Below are 12701 nucleotides of genomic sequence, written 5' to 3'. Positions count from 1 at the left end.
GCCCACAGAGAGTATACAGAATGTCTCGCAGAGACAGCACATCTGTTTTCTAGGTAAAACCTAAAAAGAGGGAGAATGGACAACCATTCCTCGTCCGATATAGTAAGAAATGCATGGAACTAGTAATAATTGTGCAGTGGCCAACAGTGTATGAGTCAAAGTAACATAACTACCTTAATAGTAACTGTGTTACGTTAATTACAATGCCTGTTCCTTCAGCACAGCACTGCACGAAAGAGAAGTTCCTCAGCCGTGGAGAATGTGTGTGGTGTTTGGAAGGTAAAGTGTCACGAGGTCACTGCAAGGCAGGATTTGCATGCAGGCTTCCAAGCAGGGACAGCTACTTTCAGGAACACTGACAAGGATCAGGACAAATTGCATGTACCCTCACAGTGCTCTTAAAAGCAGCTGTGTTGGCTTTGGCCTTTTTCCCTTTTGAAGCAGGCCTAAATGTGCTTGAAACTCGCACAGCAATTTCGCAAAGCCCTATAATCTGTGTGACCTGAAGCAACCAGATCACATCCAAATCACTGAACAAAAATGGAAGGAGACACTCATCCAACACTCATTCAAATTCATTCATTGTAACAACTACAATGACCACTAAACATATTTGGAAAGTAACAGAGATTGACAAACGCATGTTGGTTAGAATAAAGACATGTACAACTTGTTTTATTAAGAATTTCAAGGATTATATCAAAATCAGTTAGCAGAGGAAGATCAAACTTTATTGAAACTGCTTGCATACAAAATATATTGCACTATAACCAAACAAATGTCAACATAAAATCCAATCTTTTGTAGCTAATATGTACAGAGGATTTTGCCCAAAGAGCAGTTACATTACAAGGTCATTCTACCTTGGTTAATTATCTACAGTATTTTAGATCAAAACAGCTTAAAGATGATGTGTGCAAGGTACCAATTTTTGTTTTCAAATACTATACATTCCCAAAATAAATACCTAGAAATCATAATGAATGTTTGGCAATAATCAGTAAGACATTTTATATGTGCAGTTTGTTGCCATTTTATATACTCACTTGAATGCAAGGAAAACAGTATTATGAAAACAAAGCAAAGATTAAACTTACAACATACATCAGAGTCAGGGTCTTGTCTGTACAGTTTTGTACATGATTAGTGGCACAGATAGTGGATTTATCATAGGAAAAGCTCAAAATGGTGGTTTGGTTGTTCCATAGATTTCCCAGTTTTTTTCTCATGATCAGAAATAAAAACTAAAAAACATGTTTTCAAAAATCATTCTTGGTTATGTATTCTTTTGTATTAATTCCACAACCACTGTGAAACCTGTTCCTAAATTGGATATTGTATCTTAAAATATACAATAAATCTACTCTGCTTCCAAAGTTATTCTGCCTTTTTAAGACTGTACTTAATTCAATCACACACTGCTTGGAATTGGTTTTCCTTAGCTTGGTGGGTCACTAAATTCAACTATGAAAACTTTTCATAAATTTTGGGCAGAAGAAAGAACACGTACAATCGCTATTTCTATTGAGAACAAATGGCAGGCTATCCATCACTATTCCGTGAATAGGTACATCTCCATAAATTACATAAATGGTTGAGTCATTGACATTTCTTTACTTGGTTTCTGAAAACATCGCCATTCATTAAACACTTTCACAAATTTTGAGTGCAAAACCAACTTTTTTTTTATTCATTATTTGCTGGTTGAATCGATGTTGGAGGACACTTTTTGGGGGGGAAACATGCATTCCAATTCCTGTCAAAATCTGCTACATGTATTTCACATTTCCATGTTCCTAACTCATCATCCCTGAAATCTGCATCCGAATAAAATAGTCCTTCTGCCGAGATATAAAAAAGGCACAGATCATACAACTTTTTTTGCTAATGGAAAAGACAATTATTACATCACACAAAGTTCAGGGTCCAGTAAAATACTGAAAAACGGACCAACGGACATGAAATGACATGGACACGAAAAAGCATTTCATGGAGGACTGTGTAAAATGTGATAACGGAAACCCAGTAGCATTAATGCAAACACTAATCATTCTTCACAAGATCAATGATTTTGACCAGCTGCCTCGAAATGGTACAAGTAAACAGAAGCATACCAACACACAGCTCAGTATTTTTAACAATTTTAAAAAATGTTCATATCAAGTGCAATATGTACTTGAAAGTATTTTCAGAAGTTTACGACACTACTGCAAATATTTTGCAACTTTTGCTTAAAACAAAAAATGCCAATCTCAATAGATGTTTATTTCTTTCGTGCCCTGCACCAGCTTGCCTACTATTTGTCTTTGGCCTAACAGGTTTCTCTAATGAAGAATAGGAATGAATAAAACTGGGTAGGACATATGAATAAAAAAGTATATAGCTTAAGGAACACCATTCACCACCACCTGCTGACCATCCAGGCTCTCTGATTTCTCTTTCTTCGGATTCCGATCTTTACTTGGGCGCTGTCTATTTCCTTCACTGAAGGTAGTAGTCTGTAATGTTTTAGAGTGCAAACTTCTTTCGTTGTTGCCATCAATTCGGACCTAAACATAGGTACAATGATATAAAAATGTGCAATTTTGCTGAATATACATTCATAATTTTAATTTAATGGTATATCACAAAAACAATTTACAGTGTGTAAACATATGCATTACAAGAATTGCTCGGAACATTAGCATCCATTAGAGTAACCAATACGTTACCAGCTGACCACCTTAATCGGATGGTATATGGAAAGTCCCTGAATCCATTCCAGATGGATTGCCAGCTTGACAATTATAAAGTTGAGGAGAAGTATTAGATTGCTACTATTTTACCTGAAATGTTGGTCCTTTTAATGGCTGACAATTTATGGCAAGGAAGAAGGAACCACATCTTGAGACAGAAGAAGTCACTGAATATTAGCTATTTATGTGTCTTGTGGGTAATAGGAACTGTGCATACATGTACATAGTAATTGCACCAACTACTTATAAACAACAAGGTTGATCTAGTAGGACAGTCCTATCTTGGTAGCAATTTTCATGATAACATCGTAAGTGCTTCCAATAGTTGCATTTGTTTTGGAATGGACAAAATGTTCCACTACCTCATTTACTGTGTACAGCATTTGTTATATCTCCCAAAATGATTAATAGTTTCCAGTGTGTGGCCTGAGTTTTTCCGGATTCTTTCTACACGGTCAGCTTCATGAAGTACATCTTCATGGGAAACAGCCATAACAACGCGGTCAAAACCACACATGGCCATTACCACGAAATCATTTACAATAATTGTTCCTTTACTACGCATGTCCATTGGAACGAATCCTTTACCACGAATATTACCTTTACTACGCATGCCTTTACAGCAAAATCGCCATGCTTCGTAAAGGCATGTTTGTGGTAAAGGATTTGTGGTAATACCTGGAGTTTTCAGTGTTCCACTCTTCTGGTACTGGAGTGGGGGAGGAGCACGAGCACAATATACCCAGCAGCAGTCTGGCGTAGACGGCAAGCTCTACTGACTGCATTCCTAGTTTCAGTGGTCGCTGGCGGTGCTTCTGTGAGGCGGCAGGGACATGATGTGGGGCTGACCGGGAAGACTACATGCCGAAGGCGCTGGTTCCTGGAACCGGATCTAGTTTCAGCTGCCCCTGGGGGTGATCGGCGAGGTGGCAGGGACAGGACGTGTGGCTGACCAGAAAGACTACGCGCCAAGGCGCTGGTTCCCGGAACCCGATCTACCAGTCTAGTTGTGGCGGTGAGTGCACCACACTACGCATGGGGGAAATTGCAGACCATTGACAAGGAAATATGAGTTTGGGTTCAATCGTCCCCTCCTTGCGCAGCTGCTGAAGACCCACATCGAGGACTGGCTCATGCTTAAGGAGGGCGCCGACTCGGGCTGTTTGACCCGTGCAGCACGAGGGAGGTGTATAGTTTTAAAGTGTCTTACAGTCACTGCCAGAATCGAAATTTAGGGGCGCAGGGTCGTTGTGGTCCACAGTGGAATGGGTGGCGCAAGTGTCGAGCCCGCAGCATCTGATCTGGAGGGGGTTGAGGTACCCATGTCTATGTCTTGCATGTCTTTACTAACCATGCCTTTACAGCGACATTATCGCTGTAAAAGATTGCGTGGTAAAGCCATATGCGGAAACCTTTAACACGCATATGCTTTTATCAAGCATGCTTTTACAATGAATTTCGTTGGAAAGGCATGCGTGGCAAACGTACATTCGTTATAAAAAATATGCGTGGTAAAGGTTTGCGATGTCATGGCATTAGCGTTGTAAACCATGCGTTGGAAAGGCATGCGTTACAATGAAATGTGATGTAACGTCATACATCCCATCTTCATGTACTGTGACTGCAGGCATGTCCATGAATGTGGAAGGCAGATCACTCTTCTTTCCACTCGCTACCACATCTGAAAATAAAACATGTTTTGACTTAAATGAGGATAAATTTCGTTCGAGAAAATTCCTTAAGGGATTGTGCCAAGATACTCCTGTGGTTGCAGGTGTCTGGCCAGTGATGTTTTCAGGGAATCTGTTGTTTTGGTCTTTCTTGCAAAGCCCTCTGTACTGTATATGAGGTACATGCTCAGTGACCAGATAAACTCAGATTTAATGAGCCTGCAGGCTCACAATCCACCTAGAAGTACAGCCACAGGCCCAAACATCACCTGCCCATATGGAGTCATGGTCTACCACAAAGCTCTGCTGCACAGTATTCTCCATTGAAGAGTCTAACGGCCTGCTCAAAAGGTCAAACTGCATTCATTCTTGGTCCAGGTCGTTAGATTTGCTATCCATTGTTCTGTTTCTAGACTTCTGATATTGCTTGTTCTGTAACGGTCTCAGCGAGGCACCACTCCAGGTAAACCTTTTCCCTGCACTGCAGCACTAGTGTTGGCTTGCTGATCAGATTGGATATGCTTTACATTAATCACAAACTATGCTAGTCTGTTGCTCCGACTGCCCCTTTAAGAGCTCCCATGCAACATTTCTACTTTAAAAATTATATTTCCTAAGCTTGTATATTGTATGCATCATGCTATGTATCTAATAAAACCTCTCTTGAAAGAGGCTTACCTTAGCAAAATAGGTTCCTTAGTACTGCCTGTTCGACGGATGTGTCAGCACGTTGTGAAGACTCCAGGCAGTAATGCTGCATAAACGTGAGTGTCGTCTTCCACGTTGCAGCTCTGCAGATCTTTTCAAGTGGCACTCCGGCAAATAGAGCAGCTGATGCTGAAATTGTTGTAGTGGAGTGCGCTCTCACAGTCCTTGATAATGGCTTGCCAGCCTTGTCGTGGCAAAATTGTATTGTGCTCGCTATCCATCTGGCTATGGTAGCCTTAGAAACTGCAGCACTCTGACAGTTTTGACCATAAGCTACGAATAACTGATTTGACTTTTGTATGGCCTTAGCCCTTTGTAAATACAATTTAAGACATCTCTTGAGTCTAGAGTGTGGAGCGCTATTTCCGCAGGCATGGAAGGGTTAGGGAATAAAGTTCTCAGGATGACAGGCTCATTCAAATGGAATTGAGAAGGAACTTTCGGGATGAATTTAGGGTTTGTCCTCAGAAAGACCATTTGATCAGTGAAGCGTAAGAAAGGATGGGATATGGTATAAGCCTGTATTTCACTAACCCTTCTTGTTGATGAAAGCGCCAGAAGAAGGGCGACTTTCCAAGTTAGGTATTTCAAGTCTGCCTTGTGAATGGACTCAAATGGCTGTTTTAGCAATTGAGATAATACCACATTAAGTTGCCATTCTGGGTGTGGAGCTCTGATGGGTGAGAAAACTCGAAACAGTCCTTCCATAAAATGCTTTACGATTCTTCAGGACCATACAGACGGAGTTTTTGGTGACCACTTGCATCTAGATATAGCAGCAAGGTGAACTCTAACAGACGAGTGTGCAAGACCAGACTTTTCGAAAGAGAGCGAATAAGGCAAGACATCTTCTGAAGTAGAGAGAAAATGATGTACTTCATTGCACCTGAACCATAGACAAAAACGCTTCCACTTTAGCCTGCATGTTTTATTGGTGCTGTCAGCCCTAGACTTAGCAAAAATGTCTGTGCTGTCCTGTGCAATGTTCAGATTTTTAAATTCGAAGAATTCAGGAGCCACGCATGCAGCTGTAGAGAAGCTGGTTCCAGGTGACATACTTGGCCTTTGTTCTTGGTCAACAGCGTTGGTGTTGGCAATAGGCGGATGGGTTGAGCTTCTGACAGTAGTAGGAGGAGTTCCGCGTACCAGTGCTGTCTGGGCCACCTGGGGGCTATCAGCAGACAGCGGCAGTGTTCCCATTTCATCTTCGTGAGGACCCTGGGTATCAGAGGAATGGGGCGAAAAGCGTATGCATAGATCCCTAACCAGCGCATTAAAAGAGCATTCCCCCGTGAGTTTGGGAGAGGGAATCTGCTTGCGAAGAATCGGCATTTGGAGTTGATATGGGTCGCAAACAGGTCCAGCGCTGGTTTTCCCCAGATTGCAAATATTCTGTCCAGTTGTTCCTGTTCTAGCTCCCACTCCTGACAGCGGTCGTTCGTTCTGCCCAAAGCATCCGCTAAGGTATTCCGGAGGCCAGGGACATGTGCCGCTTTTAAGGAAATTCGGTAGAGCATCAGCGAGTTCCATAACTGCTGGGCGTCCTGAGACAGAGTTAGGGACTTTGTGCCTCCCTGTTTGTTGATATAGAACATGCTCGTGGTGTTGTCCTTGCGGATCAACACCGATGATCCCTGTATTCGAAGGAGGAAAGCCTGAAGAGAGAGAAAAATGGCTTTCAATTTCAACCTGGTTATGTGCATTTGCCGTTGAGCCAAGGACCACTTCCCTTGAACCTGCAGGTCCTGTAAGTGCCCTTGCCAGCCTGCCACAGAAGCATCTGTTGTTACTATGTAGTCTGGAATGACTGAGAGAAAAGATAGGCCCTGGGACCTATGTGATTTCTGAGCCCACCACTGGAAAGCCTCTTTCATCCGTGGAGTGACATTTACCACGTCGTTGAAAGAACCTTTGGTTTGGATCCATTGGCATTGTAGTTCCTCTTGAAGAGGCCTCATATGTAAGCGAGTCAGCAGCACAAGATCTATTGCCGAAGAGAGCATTTCTAGTAGAGACTTGTGCACTCTTACAGAAACACACTTTTCTGGACAGTTTGAGTGCTAATGCTTGCAACCATTGTTGTCTTTCCCGGAAAAGGAAGGCTTTGTTCTGAATGTTGTCCAATCTGGCGCCCAGATATGTCATTATCCGGTTTGGAAGGATTGAAGATTTTTGGTAATTGATTGAGAGATCCAACTTGTGAAACAAAGTTAGACAATCGTCTCTTGCAGCTTCCACTAGACGAGCAGATGGTGCCTTCAACAGCCAGTCGTCCAGGTATGGGAATACCTGATGACCTTTGCTCCGCAAGGCTGCTGCCACTGGAGCTAAAAATTTAGTGAAAGTCGGTGGAGCCAATTTGGGGCCAAATGGAAGGACTCAGAATTGATAGTGGGTACCAGCCACTGTGAACCGTAGGAATTTCCTGTGCTTTGGATACATAGGGACATGAAAATATGCATCTTCGAGATCCAATAAAGTCATGATGTCGCCACTCTTGAGGCGTCGTAGGATGTCTGAAAGCATGACCATCCTGAATGTCTGACTTTTTAGGAATTTGTTTAATTTCTTGAGGTCTAGGATAGGCCTCCACTCCCCCGATTTTTTGCTAATGCGAAAGAAGCGGGAGTAGAAGCCTTTCCTTCTCTGAGAAAAAGGGACATTTCTATTGCCTCTTTTTGAAGCATGATCCTTGCTTCCTTTCTGAGCAAGTGAAGATGAGGGGGGTGCGATGCCCTGGGAGGGGTATTGTGAGGCATTTGAGTAAATTCCAAAGTGTGGCCATAAGAGATGAGATCTAGGACCCACTTGTATGACGTGATGTTGCGCCACTGGTGGATATGTTTGGAGATCTTTGCACCGTTTGGGGGAAAAGGAAAAGCAGCTGGTACCCTGTTGCAATCACTGCTTGCGACCGGAGTTATGGCCTTGAGATCTTGGCTTTTGTCTGGAGCCTTGTCTAGAAAAGCCAGCCGTTGTCAGTAGAATTGCTGCTGGTATCCTTGGCGATATTGCGGCTGGTGGGTCTGGTAAGTCTGTGAACGCTGGTAATTTCCCCTATATCTTGAGAAACCCCTACCTCGAGCTCCCCGAAAGGGCACCTTGTGATACTGAAGGGTAACCAACGCCTTGGCAGTATCCGTATCCTTTTTTTGGCAGTAAGCGCCTCATCAATATATCAAACAGCCTATCGCCATCATAGTCCATATCCAATATTTTGGTCAGGACTTCTGGGAGGAAATGTGTCGCTTTTAACCACCCCTGTCGCCTTAGAACGGCAGCACCCGCTAACTGCCGGAAGATGGTAGTGGCAATGTCCATTGCAATGTCTATTATTTCTGACACTGCTCCTTCTCCTTCTGTGAGGATTTTAATGAATTCCTCTTTGTTGTCTTCCGGGATTATGTCTTTCATCGTCCCCATATCGGACCATATTTGCCTATCGTATCTGCCCAATATGGCCAGAGCGTTAGCAGCCCTGACAGAATGCTGCCATTGATGAAAATCTCTATTCAATGGAATCGACATGTCGACCCTCTTTGTCCGGTGGAGAAGTGACGGCAGTAGATGGATTCTTTGATCGTCTCTGGGCTGCTTGTGTGATCACAGAGTCAGGCTTGGGGTGACTCGTGAGACATGCAGGAGAGTCCTCAGGGGCTCAATATTTTTTGTCCAATCTCGGTAGCACAGGAACCACCGAAGCTGGCATCCTCATTACTTTGACTTCCTCTTGACAAATATGATCAATTCTAGTTATTGATCTGACTGTTTTTCTTGTTTGGTCTTTAAAATCATAGAGAAAGCAGTCCGATTGATGCACAATTGTTGGCAAGTGAAATCTGTTAGTGGCTCTGTCCATAATATTGTGGAATCCACCAATATCCTCTGGAGGCGAGTCTTAAGGACGATGAGGTGGTGGGGATGGTGTTTGTGCTATGTAATCATCCCACTCGTCAGTGGGTGGAGGAGGATCATGGATTTCTCCTTCTTCCTGCTCTTCTTCAGAGGTGGTAGGATCCTCCCTCGAAGGTAAAAGAATTATTGGACATGGTCTTAACCGAGGAGTGGCAGGAGGTGGTAGTGGTGTTTGAGGAGCTACCGGCAGAGGTGCGGGCACTGCAACAGTGTCCTCTTGCCGACATATTTGTCGGCAAGAGGACATATTTTGAAGGTCCAGTATTAATGCTGGAGGAAATTGAGCAGGTTGTTGTCTAGGCTGCTCGAAGTATTTGTACTGCTGATACTGAGCATGAGGGGCTGGATAATGCTAATAATACTGTTCCTCATCATCATAGTCATCGTCTTCTTCTTGATACTTGACGTTAAGTTCAGAAGGACTATGTGACGTTCCAAATAGACCTTCATCTTCATCAAGTATCCTCCACATCTAAAAGATGGCTGGAGGTATCAGTGAAATTTTTGGTGTCCTAAATTCCATCTTTGTAGATTGCAGGAACTGAGTTGAAGGACCTACATACAAAATTGGATTTTTTGTTTTTGGTGCCGTTAATGATGGGAACGTCGTCGACGGTATCCCAGTCGTAGACGATGGTATTGTCATAGTCAGTGGGATTGTCGTCAACGGAACAGTTGTCGTCGACGATGGTGTCGGCGTCAAGGTCTTTGGCGACGATGATGTTTTCGTTGACAGTCTCTTCGACGATGAGCTCTTCGTCTGTGGCACTCTCTTCGACAGTGGAGTCATCTACAATAGAGGCAACGTCGACGTTATGGACCCCTTTATACTCGCAGTTGACTTAGTTAACACTGTCGACGGTCTCGATGACGAGAGGGCACTGTAGTCGTCGTTGAAGAAGTCACAGGCGTCAACTGTGAACTTGATGCCGAAGAAGATTTTTGGCTAACTTTACCTCTGGAATGGCTTGATGACTCTGGTTTTCTTTTTGATGTTCCTGAAGACTGAGGGGATCCAATCCCTGAGGAGACCTTAAGATGTTTCTCATGCTTAAGAGAGTCCTTGGTCAAAAGAGAGACTTCAGGCTGACCCTCAGGCGACCTGGGCCTCTTGTGTGACATTGAGGACGTGTCGCTATCCACATCAGAGGAAGCACTCTGCTTCTTTTTTAGCCACAATAAAAGTCTTCATTCTCTATCTCTCAAGGTTTTGGTTGAGAAAGTGCAGCATATTGTACATTGTTTTGTCTCATGGTTGGGATAGAGACAATAAATGCATTCTTTGTGTGCATCATCCACATGCACTCTCTTCTTCCCACAGGATTTACCAGCTCTAAATAATCTTTTTTATCAGACATTCTTCAGAACGGTTTAAAACATAAACTTATCTGAGAAAGCTGAAGAACTGAGCAGAGCTCAGGGAGACTCCCTTACACAGCGAAGTGCGGTGAAAATCTGATTCAGGCATGTGAATCTATGAAAGATACCTCAATACTGGATAATGTATGCATCATACTATCTGACTTTAATATGGCCACAAATCGCTCGAGTTTTTAAAGTCTTCCTGTCTGTTTGGGTACACAGTGGTGCACCTAGACATTTTGCCGCTTGGTCTCTGCGCTTGCCGCCCGGCGGCCGCATGTAAGAGCGGGGTAGGAGGGAGGGGCTTGAGGGATGCTGGCGGTTAATGTGACGAGCGGGAGGAGGGGGAGGCCGCCACCCCTAAAACTTGTGCCGCCTAGGGCCCTGCCCCACTGCTATGCCACTGTGGGTACATCATGTGCACTATTTGGGGGAGGTGATGAGGGAGCTTGAAAGCAGAGACTGTCCCCTAGTTTGTTTTTTTATCTCAAGAAAATCCCAATTATTTTAGCTTTGATTATACTGTTAAAAGGAGCCATTGTTTGCAGTATCCCCTCAAAAATGCTTTTAGGACCCCCAGTTATCCTTTAGCCAGTTGGCATGTAGCTGCAATGTACGCATACAACAGCTGACTATTATTATTCTAGTAGCTCTGATGGCAAAAAACATTGTTGCAGGGATTCTGTTCGGAAACAGAACTGTGTCTTGGAATCACAGCACATCTGTATGTAGACTTAGTCACCATCCCACATCAGTACCTATGAGCCCAAAGCTGACTAGCTCACAGTGACGCACGTGCTCTCCTAACCTTCTGTGAGTAACAAGGAATTGGCAATCTAGAACATGACTCTCTAATACCCAAGGGAACCGTGGAAACAGACCATCACCTTTTGTTTCTCACTCATTCTAGTCCATACTGACCAAAATTAAGAGTCAAGGGAAGTTTACAATATTTATTGAAACTCAGGCTCTATTATGAAGCAACTGTGTCAATCACTATGCTCTTTTGGGCCTGGCCTGGGGCAAGCGAAGAGTGGCTGACCATCCTGCTGCCCAGCTGACCCGGAAAGGCTCTAATTTGGCGCACCTCGTCACCACAGCCTGACGCTGCCCTTGGATTTCCCACGGTTATATGGTCCAAAGGTAGGCCTGAGGGTGGGGCCACGGTAGGCGCAGTCAATACTGGACCTTGGAGGTCCCTAACTCTTGGCACCTGGACCCTTCGACACCTGCCTGTAGCAGATCAGTCCTCTAGGTGTGCAGAAGAATGGCCAATGCCGCGTGCCGACGCTGCTGGATGACCTTGCCTGCTACCTGTGGGCCTGATACGTGGGCCTGTGCCTCCCCCGCCCACCCAATCCCCTCGCCTGTGAGGAGGCGGACCAGCGATGGCGCCCACATCATTTCTGCACCTGCCCAGTGGTTGGGCCTGGTGGCCATTTCGGCCCTGCACAGTGAGTCGGCAACTGGGCCTTGTGATCTGCTGCACTGTCCCTTCCGCAGTTGGACGCTGGGACTGCTAGTGCACATGCCATCTGCCCCAGGACTGCAAGCTTGCTGTAAGTACCCTCTACTGACCATCTATGTAAGGGCTCCTTGCTTTTGGGGCCCATGAGCCTTTCTAAACCTGGGATAAACTCATTCCACACGTACTGCCAACCTTGTATGTTGCACAATGCCTTGGCATGCCCACCAGCATGTCTATACCCCCTGCAGTGAACTAGACTGTAAAATATTCTGTAGTGTCTGCTTCTTGGCTGTCTTGTGGTCGTAGGGAGCCAGTGACTCAATGTTTCCTTTGTTTGGAAGTGACTGATCGACCTACGCTTTTGCCACTACGGAGTACCTCTGCTATGTTGGTGTGATGGGTCGTGGTGATCTCAAACAGAAACAGCTGTCCTTGAGGCTGGCAGGACCCTGCCGTGCCAGCACTCCACGACCGAACACCGACAAGCCCCCTGCAGATGGGGCTTGCAAGTCACCCCCGATGGGGTTGCAGCCATCATGCCTGAACTCCGTGCTGGCTTCCAGGATATCGATACGTGACTTGACACCAATACCAGCCGCCTTGACTGCGTGCACGACCGCCTAGACTAACACGCCACATGTCTGAATGGCGGAGATAAAGCACAGGAGCGTGGACATCTTGAAGCGCCTCGAGATTGTGGAGTGCATGCTAAAAGCTACTGTGGACAAGAACAAGAATTTGGAGGCACGGTTGCGCCGCAATAACCTCCACATTGCCGGGATGATGGAAACCAATGAAACAGGGCATATTGACTTATTTGTGGAAAACTTATGGTGGAACTGT

At 44.7% G+C, this 12701-nt stretch overlaps 1 protein-coding gene across 8 annotated transcripts in view; it reads right to left on the bottom strand.

The window, feature by feature from the left end:
• Positions 1–648: 648 nt before the first annotated feature.
• Positions 649–12701, bottom strand: part of FMR1 (fragile X messenger ribonucleoprotein 1) — a 491218-nt gene continuing 479165 nt past the window's right edge. For all 8 annotated transcript variants that reach the window (XM_085607992.1, XM_085607991.1, XM_085607997.1 and 5 more), the window contains one exon: positions 649–2549. In XM_085607992.1, coding sequence (XP_085464118.1) covers positions 2385–2549 — 165 coding nt within the window. In that variant the 3' untranslated portion in view covers positions 649–2384. The remainder of the gene's footprint in view (positions 2550–12701) is intronic.

Source organism: Triturus cristatus, chromosome 5_2 (assembly GCF_964204655.1).
Source record: "Triturus cristatus chromosome 5_2, aTriCri1.1, whole genome shotgun sequence".
NCBI classification, from domain to species: Eukaryota; Metazoa; Chordata; class Amphibia; order Caudata; family Salamandridae; genus Triturus; species Triturus cristatus.
The sequence above is the reverse complement of the archived record's forward strand: the minus strand, read 5'-3'. Positions and strand labels throughout refer to the sequence as shown.